The sequence below is a fragment of the Seriola lalandi genome, unplaced genomic scaffold, assembly GCF_002814215.2.
Source record: "Seriola lalandi dorsalis isolate HSWRI2012SDOR001 ecotype SW California unplaced genomic scaffold, Sedor1 jcf7180002054857, whole genome shotgun sequence".
Taxonomy (NCBI): Eukaryota; Metazoa; Chordata; class Actinopteri; order Carangiformes; family Carangidae; genus Seriola; species Seriola lalandi.
In genome coordinates, this window is record NW_019525410.1 from 146,662 (window position 1) to 169,076 (window position 22,415).

The 22,415-nt window shown below is 39.3% G+C and overlaps 1 protein-coding gene across 1 annotated transcript; it reads left to right on the forward strand.

The window, feature by feature from the left end:
- Positions 1–17,890: 17,890 nt before the first annotated feature.
- rgs5b (regulator of G protein signaling 5b) lies at positions 17,891–19,381 on the forward strand. The gene is made up of 5 exons (XM_023427308.2): positions 17,891–18,013; positions 18,127–18,204; positions 18,308–18,369; positions 18,469–18,632; positions 18,738–19,381. The coding sequence occupies exons 1-5, from the start codon at positions 17,970–17,972 to the stop codon at positions 18,915–18,917; spliced, it is 528 nt and encodes a 175-aa protein (XP_023283076.1). The 5' UTR covers positions 17,891–17,969; the 3' UTR covers positions 18,918–19,381.
- The last annotated feature ends 3,034 nt before the right edge of the window (positions 19,382–22,415 follow it).

Consider the following 22,415-nt stretch of genomic DNA (forward strand, 5'->3'; position numbering starts at 1 on the left):
CTGTGGCCCGGGTATCCCACATGAAGTATTGAAAGAGATGAATGAAAGTCAAGGGAAAAAATGTGTTTTGTGGAGTGATGGACTGAGTGAATGTTGAGAATGAATCGCACTGAACTTGCCTGTTAGCATGGCTCAAACATTTGCAGTTTTTCTTACACATTTCTTACTGGTGGCTGCTGAGCAGTACCCTGATAATCAGACTGAACTTCCATTTCATTTCACTTAGAAATGGAAATGTGGGCAGCAATCCAAGCTGAAAGAATATCACAACTACTGAAAATGAAGAATAAAAAAAAAAGAAGATTAAGGAAATGATTAAAATGATTGTAACATTACACAACAAAACAACAACAAATCAAACTACACAAAACTAAGACCAGCACCCTGATCAAACTTTATTCATCTGTGCTAGCAAACACTTTAGCAACAGTTACCTATTTACACAGCCGGCAAAATTAGCATTAGCATTCACCTGGTCGTGTTTCTGACAACCTGCCAACTGTAACCATAATATTCTCTCTGTTATTCGCTCTGTTTTGCTCTCCGCCAACTCCTGAGGTAAATATCAGATGCTAAATGCTCCACTATCTTCGCAAGCTAGCCACTAACATGATCTGCCATTTGTTGCTGGGTCGGTAGCGAACAGCGTCTAACAGAGACTGAATCAAAACATTAACGTTACCGGCCGTAAAACTAAAACTGAGGGGAAGTGCAGAATGGGGGTAATAATTCTCTGTGGTTGTGACACTACAAGTGAATCTTCACACTGTACATTTCCATTTAATCCACTGTTAATATAAAATATTGACTACAGCAGCTTTAACCAAAATAACTGCATCTAACTAAAATCCCAACAGCTACCAAACAGGTCTCATGGCAGCTTTCCGGTTATTAACTTTTCATGACACAATAGTATAAATAAATAAGTAGGATACAAGCGGGATACAATTTGAGGATTTGGTCAAAGGTTGTTGGAAACATTCCTGGAAATTATGTCCCAATCTGAATTTATTTCAGTTGAGTTTTTGTCCAAGCACAATTTTTAAATTACAAGCCTCCTGCGTGGATCTCCAGCAGAGCTTTGAGACACTCCCGGGAAGTTATATAAACTGCTCCCTGTAGGTTTGTCGGTTTGTTTGTTTCTTCACTCCAAACCATGACTGACAGCTAAACAAAGAGACAAGCACTGTAGGTTAAAATAAGTATTCATTTATTTAGTATTCCCACCTTTATGCTTTAATTTATGTGGAAGTAATGATGACGTTATTTAAAAATTATTTGTTTAATGCTGATGATTTGAAATGTGCGATATTTCCTTTTACTGAGTAGAAAAATACATAACGTCTCTGTGTTTTGAGACCTCCTGATTTACAAATGAAACAACGCTAATAGATTTAATGACCATAAAATGCTCTTCTGTGTATAGACAATTACATTTTCAATCTCTTCCAGTAAAATCCTGATGGACCTGCACATCCTTCACATGTAGGAATGTGGAGTTCATGCTGCTGAGGACTGACGTGAATGTTCACTAATGCATACTATTTTAATCAACGGCAATGACTGGCTATTATGATTAACCTGCATATCACCTTTACACATCACATAAGGAAATGGTCCTTATCTATGTATCATGGTCATGAGAGGTATTTTCGAAATGACCCCGGTCTCATAAGACGTGTTATCCTCTATTAGCGAGATGTTATTCTTAATTAAACATGATTAGCACGGGCTAAGTCTTCATTTCTGTCTTGATAAGCCATAAGAGCTCTCGTGAGAGCTAACATGCAGTGTGGGGGGATTACGATCAGCTTTAAGCTCTGCTTCGCTCTCGCTGCCCTTGCTCGTCCTCAGCAGTCTGTCCTTAGCGGGCTGAGACGCCCCAGTGAGTTGAAGGAACATGCATTTATATCACCACTGTGGTCGTTAAAGCTCTCCAGAGTTTTCATCTCAGTCCACTCTCAGAAACTGACATTTTAAGCTGCATTGCAATTAACTGGCTCACATTTGGGTTGGCCCTCCAAGAGGACCGCTACCATATGCTAATTTGGCAACTGAAGGCTCGGTGAATTACTTAAGGGGGTGAACTATATGTAAGTTTTATTACTGCTATGGCAGATGGTTAATGACCCTCAACAATGATAAAATATTTTATAATGATCAAACTCGAAGAACTCCAAGCAGGAGTGCTGCAAAATGGGTAGAAGGGGACAAATAATTTAACAGCCCTCTGTCTGTATAGAGCTCAGAAACATTTTAAATACATCATGAAGACAAAATTGCAGAGGCTACAAAGGCCCTCATGTCACATGTTTCACCGTGGCCTGAAAATCCAATCAGTGCTGCAGACAGACAGGAATGTTTTAATATTGAAAGTAGTCTCCATGTTTCTTAAAATATTCAATATTCCTAATTAAAATGGTCCATTGTGTGCGCTGAAAATATACAAAGGTCCCAGAACAACAGCACAGTCATGTGCACCTGCTCCAGCATTAAACATGACTTTAATGTGAGAAATGAAAGATAAAAGCCTTTTAGTCAAGTCTTCACAAACTGATGTATCTTACACTAAAACAATGTGATCTATGAACCTTTTGTTATCGTAAGTGCTGCACTCGAAGCATAAATTCATTTTTGCTACGTAAATATGATAACACAGTATTAGTTTTATTCTTAATGTCAGCTGGTGAAAAAGACTTCTTTGTCATAGCTAATGGTCCTACAAGTGCACAGTGCTCCAAATAGCTCTCTCTTACTGAGAAGACTATCAAAATCTCTTTGGAAGGTAGACACATCACTTGAATGGCTTTCATCTCCATTTATGAAATTACCCTTTTAGCTTAAGTGCTCTGATGAATTTGCTCAAAACTGAACATATTCAAGATGAATTTTTACTTTTCCTTCCTTCCATGATAACCACTTGGATTTCTGCCTTGTATGATAGTTTAAAATCATTAAAATTAGAGACATGAGCAATGCTGTGAGCATGTTGTAAACAGTCACACTCTGCAGAGAACAGAATAACCATTGATGTCATATAGGGGCGAGAACTTTGTCTTTGTATCACCAATTAACATTACAGTATTACTGTATCATTACACTATTATCTGGACATCCTCAAAAATGGCACTTAAAATTGTATTGTCTCATTTCTCACATATATTTGTGTTAGCCTGCTTCTGGCATGCTGGCAGTGTGAGTAAGGCTGAATCACTCGGGCAGTAGTGTTATTTTGTCCAGACTGAAATACGTCAAAAATTATTTGATAGACTGCCATAAAAATTTTAAAGCCTATTGAGAGCTATCAAATATGCTAATTAGCAAGTGTTAGCCTGATAACACTCTAAATCAAGGTAAACAAGGTAAACATTATTCTATACCAGCTAAATAGCAACATGAGAGCATTGTGAGTATGTTAGCATGTTGATGTTAGCATTTAGCTCGCAGAGCTGCTAGCATCACTGTAGACACTTAATCTTGTACTCCCAACAGTCCAAACTCCAGGTCAGATATATAGAGGCTCATAAGCACTACCAAAGAAGTAATATGAAGCTGTGAACATAAAGTATTGCCTTAGAAGTTTTGAAAATATACCCCAGTTTCTTTATATTTCTCATTGCTTCAGAATCACAATCATTGGTAATGGGTGTGCCAAGATAATGTGATTCCAAAAGATTTATAACAATCAAACAGTGGATTGGCCGAGGAGATTGAGCCATTTCACAGACCAGGGAATAGACATCACTATTGCCTTAACTGCAGCCCCTATTTCCACTTCTCATTGCAAGAGAGAATACTGATTCAAGCCATCATCTTCAGACAGGTGCTCTTATAGCCATCATCCATTCCCATTAGGCCTCAATCACACCCACTGATCCCAGTATACAAAATAAGTCTAGAAGAAAGCTACCTTATAGTAGAGATGTATTAAAGTTACCTGACTGAAATGTATTCATACAAGAAAATTGCTCATGCTGGTGTAGTATCCACCTTGGCTTTTTGTTCAAGCACTTTGAGAGGGAAGAGAAACGGCAGAGACACAGCCGAAGTGATTGGATTTATTTAAAGCTAAACGCTGGCACACATGGTAAAATATGCTTACACATGCACATCTGCGCCCAGTGGATAACACATGAAAGCATTATAAACATTTTATCTGTTGTCTGCTATGGAAATACGCAAGATAATGTGGCCCTTTGGGGGAAGATGCAAGACAAACGCAATACAAAGTATCCAGGGGTTTCTGCAGAGTAAGAAAATTGATCGGGAAAACAAAAACAGCATTCTCTTGCTTGTTTCTATTCATCTCTCATATCTGCAGAAAATGGTTTGTGTATTAAAATTAAGTCACATCCATTGGCTTGCAGGCATTCGTACTCACACAATCCTATTATATATGACACAAAGCGTGCTAAGTGTGTCTAAGGTCTTGCATTTAATGGTTCATTTGTGCTTGGTACCCAGTGTCGCTTTACTATGTGTAGTTCACACCAACCCTTTGTTGGGATTGAATGCAATTTGCTTCCCAAGTCTTCACATATAAATGACAAACAATACACTCAACAGAAAATCAGAGCTTTGTTTCTTCTCTTCAGCAGTCCTTTTTCATTCCCTCTCGAACCTTGAAAGACTGAATGCAGGGGACAGATTGTCGTCATTTAAATGGTACGTTAATTGTGGAGGGGTTGGGGGGGGTGCAGAGCTGTCAGGATGTGACAAGGATTAGTCTGCACGCAGAGATATGACTGTGCTGCCATCTGCTGGGTAAACTCTAAAGTGCTCAAGTATATGTGTATAAGAAAAACATATCAGTGAGGCTTCAAAGGCAATAATTTAGATAGATAGATAGATAGATAGATAGATAGATAGATAGATAGATAGATAGATAGATAGATAGATAGATAGATAGATAGATAGATAGATAGATAGATAGATAGATAGATAGCAATTTTTGTCAGTGGTCTCCAGGATGAACACAAGAGTGAGCAGTGGGACCACTTGGCCATTTGTCATCACGGCTGCGAGAGTATCTCTACCGCCATCGGACGTCATCTGCCATGAGAAAAAACCGCGGTGTGTGGCGTGCGGTGCTTCTGAGTCACTAATGTCTTGCAGTGTGTGGCAAGATTTCATTAGAATTGGCCATTGGGTAAAACTTTAGAGTTATAGTCCCAAAGAAGGTGAGACCAGGAGAGGCACGTGTTTGACTTTTATTCACCTCAAAACCTAGAAATCATCTAAGGAGACATTTGAGAATTATCTCCACAGAGCGGTCTCGTGTTTGGAAGCCCAGGCAGCCTTTGATTTGAGCTTTGGACCAAAAGATACCAAAAGGTATCATCAGATTTTTAATTTGCTTTCATGTTTTGATGTGTCACCTGCTGAGGACATGGCTTTGTTTGTACAAGGATGGTATTTGGGGAAATGGTGCACACCTGCCTTATCTCCCTCAGTAGGAGGAGGACGTGTTTCTTTGTTGCATCTTCACTTTGTGACTAACGTCGATACTATATATGTCAGGTGCATCTTTGAGCCTCGGTTCATTTGCAGTATGTCATTTGCTCACAGAGGTCATTCATACACTAGAGCCGCAGTGGTTTCAGGAGGCATGTTGCCAAGAATGCTCTCGTCTCACAGGGGAAAGTTGGGGAAAGAGTTCAGAGCTCGTTGCTGAAACCGGATGTGATTTCAACAATGCGCGATCTTCTAGGTTGAAACATTACTAATCATAGTGACAAATATTGAGTTTCACCAAGTGATGTTTCCCACACATGACTGCAGCTTGCAGTCAGATACCAGGGGATCCACCAAGCCTGGAATGTGGCAACATGGGAAGTTTGTTGATCATCGCTGTCTCATTCACTCTCAGTCAGATGATGAAAACACCCCAAACAGACATGCTGTCAGTCGCTAAAAGCTTTAATAGGCCTAATATGAAATTTATAACTACCATAAAAGCCATTATATATAAAGAAGAAGAAAGCTATATTTTATTATCCCATCATTGGTGTTTTGAGAAACTCAAGGTCAAATTCAGAACCACATTAACCCTTTAATGCTCAGGTTTTTTTGTTTTTTTTTCTTTGGCCACTTACAACAAAAACAAAATTCACCGCACAATTTTTAAATTTCGAGCCTCTACCAAATAGTTTTAGGAGATGTAAATTTACATTAAAAAATTTTTAAGATTGCAGTAAAATAAAAGATATTTTCTCTTTTTTTATGGACAACGTCAATGACTAAAGGTCAATAAATTAAACATTTTACATACGATATGATCATGAAAAACCTTAAGGTCATATGAAAGATAAAAAAAAAAACAAAGTCAAATAATCTACAGTTCAGTCTTTGTGGGACCAGATCAGAGTCAGCTGATGTTTTGGTGACACAGTTTTTTGGGCAGCTGATCCATTCCTTGTAGGTTTATACAAACCATTGCCGACAAAAAACTGAGTATTTCACGTCCGTGTGGACGCAGACAGTGAGTCAACGTTCACAATCGTCAATGTGCTTAAATTAGTCTTTGTTGATATTACCAGTACCAGCAGTATGACGCTGGATTTACCTGATTAATGACTGTGTTTATATATTATACAATGGAAAAGCAACAGAATTATTATATTGACAACAGACATTGGAACGTATTGTATTCCATGGCAATATTCAATGTTTTCCAACAGTACAATCATTACCGTTCACAGACATCCCTAACGATTGGTTGAGCAGGTTTAACTCATTATATATTAGATAACATTTATAAATCTGTTCCTGCTGAAGCCATCTGAAACTATTTATTAAAAAGAATATTTATGGCAAAAACAGGACGGACACACATCAGAGAGATTTTTCTGCTGCTACCCTCCTGGAATGAAATCACCACCTCTCGGAAGTTCAGGTTTCGTTAAGTACAATTCATTTTCCAACAAGCAATTCAAAATTTGCTCAACAAAACATTAGATCACTCATTATACTACGTCTTTTCTTCCTGTATTTTAGTCATTTTGAACAGAAACTTTACCTGTGCCAGTGACTCACTGCAGCTTTAGACACTCAGCAGTGCTGTGTCTGCCGAGTGTCAGTGTCAGCAGCTCTAAGGAAGCTGAGCACTGGTTGCTATGTGGGTGGACGTTACACGCTGGCATTCAACAGCCTTGAGCAGGTTTTAAAGCATTTAAAGCGACTGTTGTACAGTGCGGCGCTGTGGCTTCCCACACCTCTAATAGAAGATGGCGTACTGTGAAACCGTCATTATGCTCACTTAGTAAGCTACCTTTTCCGCCACCTCCACTCTTAATGTGAAACACATTGTTTTGTGTCAGAGATTTGGAAAAGGTTTCTCTGCAAGCACAGCCATAAAAGGATTACTTTAGGTTAAACCTTTTAACACAAGTGGGAGTATCTCAGAGACAATCCAAAAAGATGGAGGCGAATCGGGCGCATTTATCATTTTAATTACTTGCTTAATGTAATGTATGGTAATTGAAAGGGGCATTGAGTAATCCATGATCTTTATCAGCATTTGTAACCACATCTCTGCAGTTTCTCTGTAAAGAGAAGCAGCTGAAAATGTGCACAGGTGGGAACTTTACCCGTCTTAAAATTCTGGTTGGTGAGTGATGCTGCTGATATTGATCTACAATTTATCAACCATCACAGATCCACTGAACTGGAGACCAGCGGTTATCAAAGGGGGTCCGGGGACCACCCAGGGTTCCTTGTGGGGGTTCCCCAGAAAAATCAATTGCAATCATTTATTTTCACTATAATTGCATCTATAAATAACACAAAGACAGAATGTATGATTATTTTGGTCATGGGTTTCAAACACTTTCTGTAATAAAACATCTAAAAGTAAAACTCTTATCAGATGGGGGTCCATGATGTAAGTGGAGTCAGTTCAGGGGTCCTTGATGTGAAAAAGCTTGAGAGCTACTGCTGTAGACTTTCATTATTATTATTATTATTATTATTATTATTATAGTAAACCAATATTTTCATTATTTATGATTCACCTGAAACACTTTTATAATATATATATATATAACATAGAAACAAATGCTAGAATTACATTGAGCACAAGGACAACGCAGCCCACAAATCATCAGGATGTAAAATCTCACTCTGGCACGCTCACATACTGTAGCTAACGCGCTGCAGTGTACGATGTAGACTCCGCAGGTACCGTGTGTGTCTGTGTCTTCCCACAACATTTTCACTCAAAATTTCACTGGGTCCCTAAAAGTAATCATCGTTTAAATCTACGTATCGAGAGCAACACCACTGTTGTTTTCAGACGGCTGGACCTTGAGTGGAGATGAACACACCAAAACAGAAAGAAAACACTGTGTTGATTCAAGTCTGTGTATTTACTGCTGCATGCACATTGTTCCATGTTATAATGTGCTTCTCAGTCACAGAGGAATTCGCCAATGTCCACTCCCACCCATGAAGGGATTCGGTCAAACTCCTGTTTAACCTTATATTGACATCAGACTACTCTGTTCGTCTTCAGCACCAGACACTAAATTTAACAGCAGTAAAGCTGCCGTTCACTGTAAGTTTACCGTAATGCTGCTGTGATTACATTGTCTCCGCTTATTTTAGGTTATATGTGGAAAGTGATACATACATTCTTCTTCATGTGTATGTATTGTTAAGAACATCCGGCCCTTGGAAGCAGGAACAGGAAGTGACTTGCTCTCTTCCCGACATTGGTCGGATTCTTCAACATAAAGTGAAAAGGAGGGGAGGCCCGAGAGTTTTGACAGATTTACTGCGGCAGAAGAAAAAAATCAGTCTTTTGCTCACAACACAGATGTGTCAAGAGTTTTACAGTGAAGTGTACGAAAAGCTACTTACAGTCAACAGAGCTGCTGAAGTCTTTTGGCAACCCCAGAGCTCAACCAAGCAGACAGTGAAATGTGGCGACTTCAACTTTAATCTGCAGCCAGTGTAGAAAGGAGCATATAAAGGTCAGATTTTATTACTTTTGCTGTCGGCTCAGCTTGAATTCCCTCGATATTCTGCAGCCAAATACTGATAAGCTCCAATCGCATACAGCAGGAGGTGTCTGGAGTTTTGTTTTATTTATTTCCATTTTTCATTTACTCTCTGCAGAGCACCTTATGGAGGTGTATTTAGGTGAACCTGTCCATGTGTAACAACATGTGCTTTTTTCTTTCTCCAGTCCATTATAGTTTCACAACACTTCCGTCCCCTTTTTGTTACTTCAGGTTCGCCAGTTAGTCAGTTAGTGACGCTAATTAGATACCAGCTTGTTGCCGTCCAGCTCGGTGTTGCATAGCAATGAGAAGGATCTAACACTCTTCGCAGCCTTTGCAACGCTCACAGCTCAGATTTGTGTTTGGGGCTGAAGAAACAATCATCCTGCACATCAATTCTCTCTGAACTTCTCCTGGACTCCCTGCAGCCCAGAGGCAAGCTGTTGTAGATGCAGTCTGACTGAGACGCTCCAACATACACAATCTGCCTAACAGCCAATCTCATGTCTATTCATCCATTCTATTTATTTTCCATGAGATCTGAGCTATTCCCTGTGCGGTGCACGCAGGGATCACTCGTGGAGCAAAGCTCGTACGCTACGTCACATGGAGGGAGGGGGTAAAGTTATGGATCTCGATGGGATTACAGGCAGAAGCCCCGTGATTACAAAGAATTAAAAATAAATCAATGCACTCTGCACATCCAGTTTGTAATTTTGTATTTTTCAACTTTAACTTGCTCTTTCTGCTTAGTGTACAGTGGGTCTAAAGAGACTACGAATGCAGATTTAGCAGCAAATCTAGTATTCAGGCAGAGGTTTTTTTTTTTTTTTACTTCCTCATCTCTTGAAAATTAAATGCTTGCTCAACTATCTAAACAATCCACACAAAGCTGATTGGAGCTTGGAGCAATGCTGCATTCACACGCCCTTATTGCAACTTGGAATTGGAGCGCATTGTTCCAAGGTGGTGAGCCCTGGTGCTAACTCTGTGGTCACGCCAGATAAACAGTCTAAATGACCTACTGTTGTATAGCTCTAAAATGAGATGGATGGATTATATGGGAGATAGTGGGAGACGTCATCTGTGTCTGAAATTCCTGATATCTCCAACAACAAATAACACACTGTAAACTGGTGAACGCTTTTTCAACATGGCAGACCACAGGTATACGGTTTAAACCAGTGGTTCCCAACCTGAAGGTACTGCTAGTCGGCTGAATTTTGGTTGAGAAATGTCATAATAAAAATCTAAAATGAAAAGTTTTGTTTAAACTGAATGTTTAAAAACTCCTTCCATTATTCTTTTTCTTGTATTAAATCACTGTTTGTGTGATAAGCCACTGTAGAGCTTCCAACATGTTTCCCTGCTTTCAGTCCAGTCCTGAGTGCTCAGTCTTTACCATTAAAATAAAAGGTGCTCTGAGAGAAGCAGGAAGCTATATTTGGCCTTTTTATGTGGTCGGATGTGGACCGTCAACATTCTTGATTTTCAAGTAGGTCATGAGTAAGAAACCACTGGCTCAAATTACATGATGTCAAAGTGGCATTTTAACCTAGTGTGCTGAAAAGAAGGAAATCCACAGTGTGTACCATGTCCTCCTTTCTCCTGAGAAAGATCCCTGGTTTCCAGCTCTGACTTGTAGCTACACTGGTCGGGTGGAGGTAGAGATGGTTATGTAAGTCAGAGTCTGTTGTTCAGCCCTGACTTCAGCCCCAGCTGTGTTTTGTGTTTGGTGCTAACTAGCGAATGTTAGCATGCTAACATGCTAAACTAAGACGGTAAGCATTATAGCCTTCCTGGTAAACATCAGTCAGCACCGTCGACGAGCATGCAAACGTAGCATTTAGCTCGAAGCACCGCGGCCAAAGCACGACGTCGCTTAATGATCCACATTCACAGTTCATTACTGAGAAGAGCTCAGCCAGGTTTTCCACACTCGAGTGTTGCCAAGCAGGCAGAGCTCTCAACAGATGCATCTGCCCAGATACTTTCAACAGGCCTGTCCCAGAATAATCTCCACATGGCCCCCAAAACGCCCCAGTGCTTTAAAGCAAAGACAAACATTTTACCTCTTTACTTTGTTGTAACAGCAAACTGTTTGGCTGGACGTGCTGTTGTTGCTGTTTTTATAATCCAACATATTCATTTTACTTCCTTGTCTGCTGTATGTGTGTAACTGCACTGTTTATGTAAAGTGGCGAAATATTTATGACACTCACTCATCAATCTTTTGTGATGTTGCTGTTTGATCTGCTATTGCTTTATAGTTCGCTTAAGGTTTATATTGTTTATCATCCTGCTCCTGTCCTTTGTTTCTTGAAAAGAACATGTTGACATGTTGTCAAACCCGTTGTTTTGTGTGACTAAATTTAATAAATGTCATAATCAATATGGAAAAGACACCAGTGCCCTCATCACACTTATGTGACATTTCTGTCTGCTTTCTGGCACCTCATTAACCCTCTGTTCCCAGTCACCCTACTGTATCACAAAGCAGCTATATTTCAGAATAAGAGAAGGCACATTAGTGTTATATAGTGTCCCTGATTGTTTCCCATAAAACAGCGCTCTCTTGCCTGCTGCGGGATTTCTGGTAATGTACCCAATTAGCTGTGTCTACCAATGTCCTGCTGGTGCATTGCTAGCCTTGCTGCGGGCATATTTGTTTTGGGGCTAGCGAGTGCAATTTTATTAGCCTCCTGGAGAGTATTTTTTCTGTAATTATTCCAAGAAGACAGAGAAGCTCTAAATGTCTTACCAAACGTGTTCACAGTGCGCAGTTCCAACTGAGCTAACCAACGTGATTTCAGTACGAATCTGTCAACACGTTATGTTTTTCTTCTCCAGATTACAAGAACAAACTCATGCAGCTTGATACCAGATGGGTGAAAAATACCTCATGCGTGTATTTATAAAAGCCAGTGTGTCAGAATTAAAAATACATTCAGCTTTAGTAGCTGGCAGGTACAGAAAGCTCCTGAGACAGATGGGTGTATCCAGAAGCACTGGACACACTGGCTGTTCTTTTTCATGCGCAGTCATTGATATTCTGCTGAAGCTGGGGCTCGTTAACATTGATTTGTCATCCTTGCTGCTGCATCTCCAGATGTTCAATGGCCAGTTGACATTTGGTTATACAGAGATAGGATCATGTGCACCACTGGTGACTACTGGCGGGCGCTTCTTACTTGGGATGCATTAGGTAAGCGTCCACCTGCTCTGTCAGATAGATAGCTGAGTGAATATGCAGATCGTGGCTTCTCTGTGCACTGCCAGGTGGTGCCACTCGAACTGTATCTTCAGCCTGAATATTACACAATGTAAATAGATGCTGTCCACAGCCAGAGATGAGCCAATAAACGCCTAGTGTTTTTGCTTCCTGCTCTTTGTTTGGTCTCTGAATCCTGCTGCTTACAAGCTCAAGACATAACATCTAAACATTTGAGCTTCAGTAGCAGCAAAGAGGGAGGAGGAGAAGTAGTGACAAAGGAGAAAGCAGTGCTTCTGGAAGTCTTCCAGACACAGGCTGGGGTCACATCATCTGGGAAATGGATGGACTATCTGGGAATTCCACGCTGCTCTGTACTTCCCGCATGCAAAAACCCTTCCAGAAACCGTAGCCAGGACTTTGGACGAAAATCATCACAGGGGCAGGAAGCGGAGTCAGTCCCCAGTGAATCAAGATAGCGACTATTACAACAGTGTTTTGATGTTAAAATTAACAAGAACCATGAGACATTTATCAACATGAATTAAGTATGCAGTAGGGACTTTGAGGGGGAAAAAAAGATCAGTCTTCACTGAATATCTTTGTTTTGTCATTTTTAATCTGAGTGAATCAAGATAAATATGACACGTTGTGGCTGGATCCAGTAGATTAAATACATCTGTCCGCTCTGTGCAGGAAAACATCAACTACAAGCTTTCAAAGTTCAGTAAAGAGGAAAGGGCTTAAACATATTTCTTTGTGCCGAAGCTTCAAACTGCATCTCTGCTGAACAGCTTCTGTCTCTTTCAGTACACTAAATATAAAGTGTACCGAGGATCTGCAACAATTCAAGTAAAAAAAAACATTGGAACAAAATACTCACACACATAAAACACTCGGGGGAAGCATGATAAACTGTAAAGGTTATAATCCCACTTTTGAAACTATCTATATTTTTTTTCAGCAATAGCTGTTTACATTTTCTTTCACCAGATTTACAGATGTCACCATGTGAGCCAACAACTCAACCAGGACTGAAGTCTTAGGGTTTTAACTAAAAGAGAAACTTGATGTTATTAACATATTAAAGATGATGTGGCTGACTTTCAAGCAAATACTTGACTATGAACACGTCTTCTCTTTCTAACTACTTGCTGTCTTTGTTTGTGTACCATTTGGTGCTGGGCAGGTAGTTTATGGATGTTTTTTTTTTTTCTAGAGCTTTTCTGGTGGAAACCAGTCGTACCGTTCTTGTTATCCATTGTTAATCAAAAACATTTGAAAACATAAAGAAAGTGTTATTTTAGTTTGCCGCTAAATTACAGTCTGTCTTACTGAGACACTATTTTCCTAATCTGAACTTGACCAAAACGTCCTGCATTATTCTGTTTGTCAGACAGAAAAGGACTTGGAAAAATGTGCAAAATCATATTCTATTGTGCACTTTTCTTCATGGGGAAAAGATAGACATGTGTGGGCCAAAGCTGCTGACTGTAAGAGAAGAAAGGTGAGGAACAAGACGGGACCACACAATGAAATGTCAGCTTCATGTTGTTTATATGACCCAGTTTTTGGGCGAATGTTTATGACCTAAATGTTAATAACATTGAACAGTGTTATCACATTTTGGGCGGCAATTACTTCTTTGTACCATCTTCTATGAGCCTAAGAATAATGACAACACACATACAAGATGTACGATCGGTCTGTCTGCGTATCTATGTCATTGGACACATGAAGGACATGAGTACGCATCAGGATCCTATTCTGCTGTTAGATAACACGGACTGGTGATATAACGTCAATTATACCATTATATGTGTCACTGAAGGAGAACCACACACAGGCAGGAGATGTGTCGGTATAAAAGCAGCAACACAAAAGCTAATAGAGTCTGTAGGGCTCAGGGTTAGTGGGTAAGGCTTTAGAAAAAGTATGTCAGCAGCAATCATTTGTATACGTGAATATTATGGAGTAAGACAACAAGAGAACTATTTTAAAACAATTGTTAAAACATTTTAAAAGACGTATAAAACACATGAAAAGAAAAAAAGGTGACACTAAAATATTTTCAAAATAAACTTACTGTCATTGTTTTCCCTTGAAATTTCATTTGTCGTCACTAAAGCTCTGACATAACCTAAACACAGTCCTACCACAAGTCAATTTTTTTTGTCAGGAAAATCTTTTTCTTGATACAGTTGTGCAGGATTGCATCATCTAATCAGATCCAATAGGTCTGCACCTGAACTTTCCATCTACCAAACGGAAGAAAGACGTAAAAACATAAGAAACAAATGCTTTTGGCAAATATATTCCTAATTCCATTCAGCTTCAGCTATTCTTTTACAAAACTGCACAAAAAGAAAAATAAGAATATTATTCTTTTTGGGGTCATTTGTATGTTTTCTCTCCTGCCAAACGCGGTTTCTTGCCGGGGAGCAGGTGGCGACTGTAGCCTGACAAGAGCTTTGGCCATCGTTGTCTTTATAAAAACAAGAGGTTACAATACGCCCTCTGAGCAGCGCTACGTCGTCAGGGCAGATTGGAGGCTACAGTGAGTCGCTATGAGAAAGTTATGAGTCGGGACAGGGCTAGCTGGTTAGCGTGCTAACATCACTGGTGAGTAAACAGCTGTTAATGCTAACGTTAGCTACTTTATGTAGCAGTAGCAAAACTTACAAATAGCTCCTTTGAACTGACGCACTGCAACGATCATTTTTGGCTCGTATGAATGAAGGATTTACTGTAATATAAAGTCAGACTCGAGGCCACATTATCTACAGTAGATTTATAGTATTCAGTATATTCAATAAAGAAAGTTCTTAAACATCATTCGTATCTTCTGACTTCTGCCTAAACTGCACAATTTCTCTTAAAGCAGTTTGTATTGTCCTGAGGAAACGGCCGCTGCCGATCTGCTTTGGTAAGACTAAGCCAGCGCTTGACAGCATTATTTCATACAGAGTTTAGTTTGAATTGCAACACTGATTTTAATTCAGAGATGATCATAAGCAATGTTTCTGATACTCCGGTAAACACAGCGAGTTGACCAGATTCTGGACAGATGCTATCATTCTGTGTGCTATGTGAAATTTTGAAGCCAGAACTGTGTTTAAAAAAAAAAAAAAAAATGTATGTAAAATGTAATATACTTTAACTCTAGTTTAATTGACAAACAACTAATTTAATTATACATTTTTTTTAGAGTCTAACTTTAAATGTGGCTGCTTTTCCTATTTTAATGACAGCGTTATTCAGGTTGTATCCACTGCTTTTATTGCTTTAAATCAGCACACATTACAGATAGAGGGAATCCATTTGCACTTTTCTACTTGAAGCCAAATTAATGCCACTTCCTCGCAGTGCCAAAAATGCTGAATTAGCCTACTACAGAATCCACACACACACACACACACACACACACACACTCCTTCCATGTTAGGCCTATGAGAGTATGTTTGAAGAGACTGGGCAGCTCATTATTTTAGCCCAAAGTGACCTGCCGTTGACACCCAGAACAGTGTGTGGGACAAAGCAGCTAGTTAGAGGGAAAGTATTGTTCGGCGGCCGCAGCCGGGGGAAACTCGCTCAGACACTCTCAATGAGGCTGCTACCTTTCCATCCGGCTGCCTGATTGTTCCTTTCCTGTGCTTGTTCCTGTGAACTCTCTGAAAAATAACCTATTAGCAGAGTTTACTGTTAGCTGGCTCGCTGTCCAGTCTAAATTTGGATTTTTTTCCCGATTCGATAAACACTAGTTTTCTCCACCCTGGGGCTATTTATGGCCACAGTCATGCCTTGTCAGATTAAGACAGAGTGACCATCCCCACACATTGTGTAAGTGCTTCCTTATGACACATATCACACACATTTTGGTTAGAGTACTTGTGAGGACCTTCATTAAATCGACCATAACTGAGGCCCTCATTCCTTCCACTGAATAACATACTGAAGATAATGAATTAAGTAAATATGGGAGTTGTGAGCCCACAGGATAATTGGAAATAAAAGTTAGTCTTTATAATGTGTGAGCTGATTGAGGAAATCTAATGAATAGTTCTTGCTTTTTTTATTCTTTGTATTGGTTAATCATTTCCTGCTGTGCTTCATTTTGTTCTATTTTCATTTTTAATTCTGAGCCTTGAATTTTCTGTTCTCTGTTTTAATGTCCTCTGATGCACCCTTAAAAAAAGCATACTGGTATAATTCTGTACACCAGTAAAAAGTATTCACTATAAAGCAGTGCAATTGCAGTTAAACTAAAAAAACAATTAGTAAGTTATTGTATTATCTCTAAAGCTATTAATACTCATTTATAGGACTGTGTGGCTTAATGACAGCATGAGGAAACAACTACACAACTGTCACCAGACTTAGATTCTTACTGATGCATGGAAATATGTGACACTACGTTTTTCCACCCACTGCAAACAAGTGTGAGGAGCATAAATAGAAATCTGTCATGTAAAATCACCACATGTTTTGACTCACTAAGTGTTGTGCTCATGTAAGTATTTGTAAAACACATAAACTATGGACTCAAATAATGAACAGAGGCTAATCTGCTGTGCCTCCTGTCAGTAGTTTTTCATGCCTCCATTAAAAAATGATAATCAGACTCCTTCATGGGACTGTGTGGGCGTGTAAACTCTGCGCTTGACTGACGTTCTTCTGACCTCTCTGTTAGTTTTGTTTGAGGGAAAGTTCACCCTTTATCATTACTATGGTTTGTGAAGTTTGATGAACTCGTATATTTTCAGTTTAATTTTTAAGGGAATTTTTCTTGTATTTGAGTATTTTCATTTTCTGCTACTTCTTTCTTCCAGTTGTAAAAATTGTATTTTGTAGTTCATTATATATAAATACATACATTATATTCTAACTGCTATAGTAACTAGTTAATATGGGGATTTAAAATTTCCTTAAACAATATATAATCAGCTTACAAAAAGTAAGTGTAAAGTATAAAAAGTTACATGTTAACGTATCAATAATAGTGATCCAATATCAATAATAACAATAACTGGCTACTCTCCACTATAAGTATTTATATTTTTATACTTGAAGTATATTTTGCTGATACTACCACTGTATTCTTACTTAACACAATGTTGCTGTTCAATGAAAACCATGGATCTAATTTTTTTATTCATTTAATTTTTTTCAGAGAAACAGAAAAATGACTCGTTACTTCATTGGTTGAGATAGTTCTCCGTACGTGAAGGACCCGATCATATTCCACATCTGCTTAATCACTCGTTTGGGTCATTTTGGAAATCACATACAAACAACCTGTTTAGTTATTTTCGTACGAGGGCTCGTTGACCCGAGTTGTGAGACTAAACTCAGCTTCTGTTAAAAGGCAGAGAGTGACAAGATGTCCTCACTTCAGGGGATTTTCTGTCCTTGTAAGTACTCAGATACAAGAACACACACACACACACACACACACAGGCTGATCACAAAGACATTTAAGATGTGTGAAGCAATTTAGTCACTGTGGAACTGTCACATATGTTTTTCAGCAGTCAGGAAGTAGTCTGGAGGAAAATCAGTGTCGAGGAGTCTCCTCATCCTCCCACACGTCTTATCTCATTGGCTGAGGGGCGTGATGTCACAGTGTGTACTACCCTATAAAAAAGGCCCTCTGCCACACAGACGGCAGACCAGCTGAGAGCTGACAACAAGGCAGACAGCTCTGTAACATACTTTACAAACACTTTCAAAACCTTTGGAAATATTCACATTTCACCATGTGCAGAGGACTCGAATCACTGCCCATCACCTGCCTGGAAAGGTGAGATCCACAAGATATTTTACTGTTTAGGAGGGAAAGTAATTATTCTTGCACTTGCTGAATTTTGAACGTTTAGTCTTTTTGTAACATTTTCTCCTTCTGTATCTTTGCAGGGCAAAGGAGCTGAAAGCTTTGTTTGGAAGTTTACTACAGAAGTCAGATCAATGCATCATCGGGCATTCAAAGAAAAGGTAAGGAAACATTCAAATTCTCTATTTAAGCCTGTCTATGAAATTTCAGTGGACAACAGCGATTCCTGGATCTTTTTCTGATGAGGTTTTTCTGTTGCTGCAGGTTTAACGTCAACGAGCCTCTGAAATGGAAGGAGTCGTTTGAGAAACTGCTGTCCAGCCAAAGTAAGTACAATCCTCCACATCACATTTAGGTTTTCAATCATTCCAGATGTTTTCAGATGACTACCAGATGTTAACCTACTCTCTTCCTCCTGTCTCCAGATGGACTGTGCCTGTTCAGAGCATTCCTCGTCTCAGAGTTCAGTGAGGAGAACATCGTCTTCTACTTGGCTTGTGAAGACTACCGCACAACTAAACCCTCAAAACTGGCCGCTAAGGCAAAGAAAATTTACGACGAGTTTATCGGAACTGATGCACCACGAGAGGTAAATATCAAATAATTAAAAGTGGACACATTAGGATGCTCTGTCACACTTATCTTGCTGTGAAGTGCTAATCATCAACTCTCTACCTCCTGTCTTCCTCTAAAGGTAAATCTAGACCATGTGACCAAGGCTATCACAAAGGAGAACATGAAGCATCCCAGCCAGTCCTGTTTCGACCTGGCCCAAGCCAAAATCTACACCTTGATGGAGAAGGACTGCTACCCTCGCTTCCTCAAATCCTCCACATACCTGGAGCTCAGCAGAAAGACCAAGGCAGGCGAATAGACTTTTCTTTTTAAAAACTTTCCTTGCGAGCAGCAGGCGTGATGACTTCACTCCTCAAAGGGACATAAGCTTAATGACGCCCAGCGGAGACTGGAAAAGGTTCAGAAGGAACAAATACCTCAGCCCAAGGAGTTTCACGCCGTTTTCATGTGGATGTTATTTTGGAGAGCGGAGGTCCCCACACTGATCAGAGTCCGAGCTGGAAGCTAAAGGACGCTGTGGCTGTGAGAAGAGACTGACACAGACTGAGCTGCAGGCGATGTCTGCCTCGGGAAGAGACACATGTACTGTATATACAGGGCTGCATGAACAGCAGCCGCAGTGGCATGAAGTGTAAAATGCAGAGAAGAAAAATGTTTCACACAACAAAACTACCACTGTGAGAGATGCTGAGTCTTCTCCGTAGCATTAACGTTTATTTATTCTTTATTTATTTATTAAAAAGTTAATTTTTTCTATGTGAATGTTGGTTGGTGAAAACTGATGTTTTTTATATATATATATATATATATATATATATATATATATATTATTGTTGCCTATGTGAATCTAAGTGCATTGAATAAAACATTGCCAATTTTCTGAGACAAAAGATTAGTGTTTTGTTCCATGGAAAATTCACTTGTAGGTGGATGTGGTTACTGAAGGCATGAAAAATGTAGGAGGAAGGGAGAAGAAGACTTGCTCATGTACACTGTTACAGTTGCTAAATAATCTGTGGCCTCAGTGGTTCCACTTCACAAGTAGGTGGCGAAGACTGGATGACTCTTTTTCTCTGGGCTGACAGTGAATGGAAGATATGAGGCGAGTCTGTGTGTGTGTGTGTGAATGTGTGTGAAAGTATGTCAGTTCTACTATTTTTATGAATGCGCCCACGAGAATCTGTTTTTGACCCATGGTGAGAGGTAAAAGTTGAGGTAATTTTTGGCGGTTTTCACTTCCCCAAGATTACAGTAGGTCTTTCATGTAGATAAAGAGACAACTTTTATAATGAATAATTACTTTATTAATCACCAGTGGGGAATCTAGTCGCCCATGTACAGTCACAAACAGGAAATACAAGTCAGACAGGGTTTAATACTAAAAATGTTCCGAGAGGACATTAGTGTATCTGAACCGCCTAGTAACTGAATTGAAAAATAAACAAATATATAGATACATAGGCTTCCATTAAATTGTTGAAATTTAAATAAATGTATACTCTTTCTTAAGCGAACATGGAAAATAATTCCTTAAAGGCATAGTTTGACATATTGGGAAATATGCTTATTAGTATAAAGACTGGTTCAGTCAAACAAGGTAGAATGTGTTAAATAGTGAACTGGTAGGTGGATATTTTTACCCTCAGACAGAGCCTGCTGTTTGCCTCGTTTCCAGTCTTAATGCTAAGCTAAGTCTTGGCTCTATCTAATTATATTTAGTGTAAAGATAGTATCAATCCTCTTATCTAACTATAAAGAATGAGCAGTTCCATGGCAAATGGTCAAACTCCATCTGCTGAATTCTGTTAAAAATGAACAATGAAACTCAATATAAATACAATTTTAGGTATTAAGATTAGGTTAGGCAGGTCAGCGTGTAAGTTAAAGCAATAGTTCGATATTTTGAAGAAACTACTGCTGTTAGATGAGAAGACCAATCTAACTCTCACATCGCTAAATATGTAGCTGGAGCCTGCACCCACTTAGCTTAATTTAGCAATTTAGCTTCTGACTTAAAGATGTAAAGATTAAAGGAGTCATTCTATATTTTGGGATATAAGCTTGTTCACTTACATGTTGACCTAGATGAGAAGAGCAATCTCGTATCTGTACGCTAGCTAATGGATGTAGCTACAACCAAAAGCCAGTTAGTTTAGCTTAACTTAGCACAAACACTGGAACCTGAGGGAAACAGCTAGCCTGGCTCTTCCCTAAGGAAACAAACAAATCATAGATTAACATTAGACGTTGGAAATAGGAAGCTCACAGGGCAGAAGTGCAAAGCTTTGAAATACAGTGAGTGTGTGCGTCCGAAAAAACAAGTTAATTTTTCTAGGAAGCATCTGAGTGTGAGGGCCGGTTGCCTTGGAGACAGTGGCCACCTACTGAGCACCTCCACAGGAAGGTCTGTTTACTACCTTAGCAGCCACTCGCAGCCTGTGAGTCACAGCAGCCTCCCCTCCCTTCTGTTAATCAGCCCCTTCCCTCCATTCTCATGCCGTCCATCATTGCCGCCTCCTCGCCTCTCTCCTCACCGCTCTCCCCTTCCCACGCTCTGCTACCGCAACGGCCAACTCCTGCTCAAATACTCAGCCCCTAAAGAGGTGAGGGCGAAGTCATTAACACCACTCTCACACTCATGGAAAATGACACAAGGCTATACCTCCACTCCTCTTCCTGTCACCCACAAGTGATGTGTAATGAGGCCTCTTCTTCACCTGGACGTACAGTAGCTGAGAGTAAGTGAAGAAACCCTGATGTATGGTCTTTTTTTTTTTTTGGCTCAGCAAACTGAAACTCATCCACAGGGAACAGATGGACTTCTAATTGTCACTTACTCTGCTGCTGTATCAGCTGATGTTCCACATATCGTTATTTGTGTGCAGCATTCTGTTTGGGCAGATGTTCATGATTCATTTCTAAGTTGAGATATAATTGCAAAATCCTACTTTGGAAGTAAAACAAAAACAAAAAGCAGAAGCAGAAGCAGCATGTAGAGACTTGATCAGGCGCCGCTGCTTGTGAGTGAACACAAGTTGTATTTCCCTTTATGTAACTTGATATTGTGTTATCAGAAGAGTAAAGTTGAGAAATATTTTTAAACACAAATAACGCATAGCAACAGAGATAGAGAAAAACAAATACAATAGGAAAAAATTTAATGATTTTTATGTCTCTAAGGAAACAGGCAATAACTACTTGGATCAACCCAAAAATAAACAAAAAAACACAAAATTTAAGAATTTTTCAACGTTACCGTAGTGACCGTAGTGACCTCTGCCTGTATTGTTCCCACTATAATTGAAAACAGGGAGGAAAATTATAGTCTATTGTGATGCAAACCTGAGCATTTTTGTGTGATGTGTGTAACTCCACACACACGGGTGGAGAAAAGAGCTGGACTTTGAAATAAGTAAATTAGAGGTGAATCACATTAAACTGAAAACCAGTCCGGGTGTGACTGGACTTAAGGCTCATTTCCTGTGCATTCTTGCCATTTTTCATTTCTGTCTTCAGCTATAATGACACTATATGAGACACTATATGAGACACTATATGAGACACAATATGAGATTTTGCACCATCTGTGTATTAAATATCTTTATCTTCATTCCTCAAATACCATATGTACCCAATATCTATAACTTAAATGTAATTATACTACCATTTACAAAAGTAAAAAGTACTGATCATGCAAAAATGGCCCATATTATATATTAGATTACTGGATTACAACTAATGAAGCAATAATTTGTAAGCATCATTAATGTTTCAGGTAACACTTGACTTTAGGTAA

Bases quoted from the DNA above. Each gene is read 5' to 3' on its own strand.
- rgs5b (XM_023427308.2), top strand. From the start codon at position 17,970: ATGTGCAGAGGACTCGAATCACTGCCCATCACCTGCCTGGAAAG. The intron at 18,205-18,307 runs GTAAGGAAACAT...CTGTTGCTGCAG, and splicing joins ATCGGGCATTCAAAGAAAAG to GTTTAACGTCAACGAGCCTC. The intron at 18,370-18,468 runs GTAAGTACAATC...TCCTGTCTCCAG, and splicing joins GAAACTGCTGTCCAGCCAAA to ATGGACTGTGCCTGTTCAGA.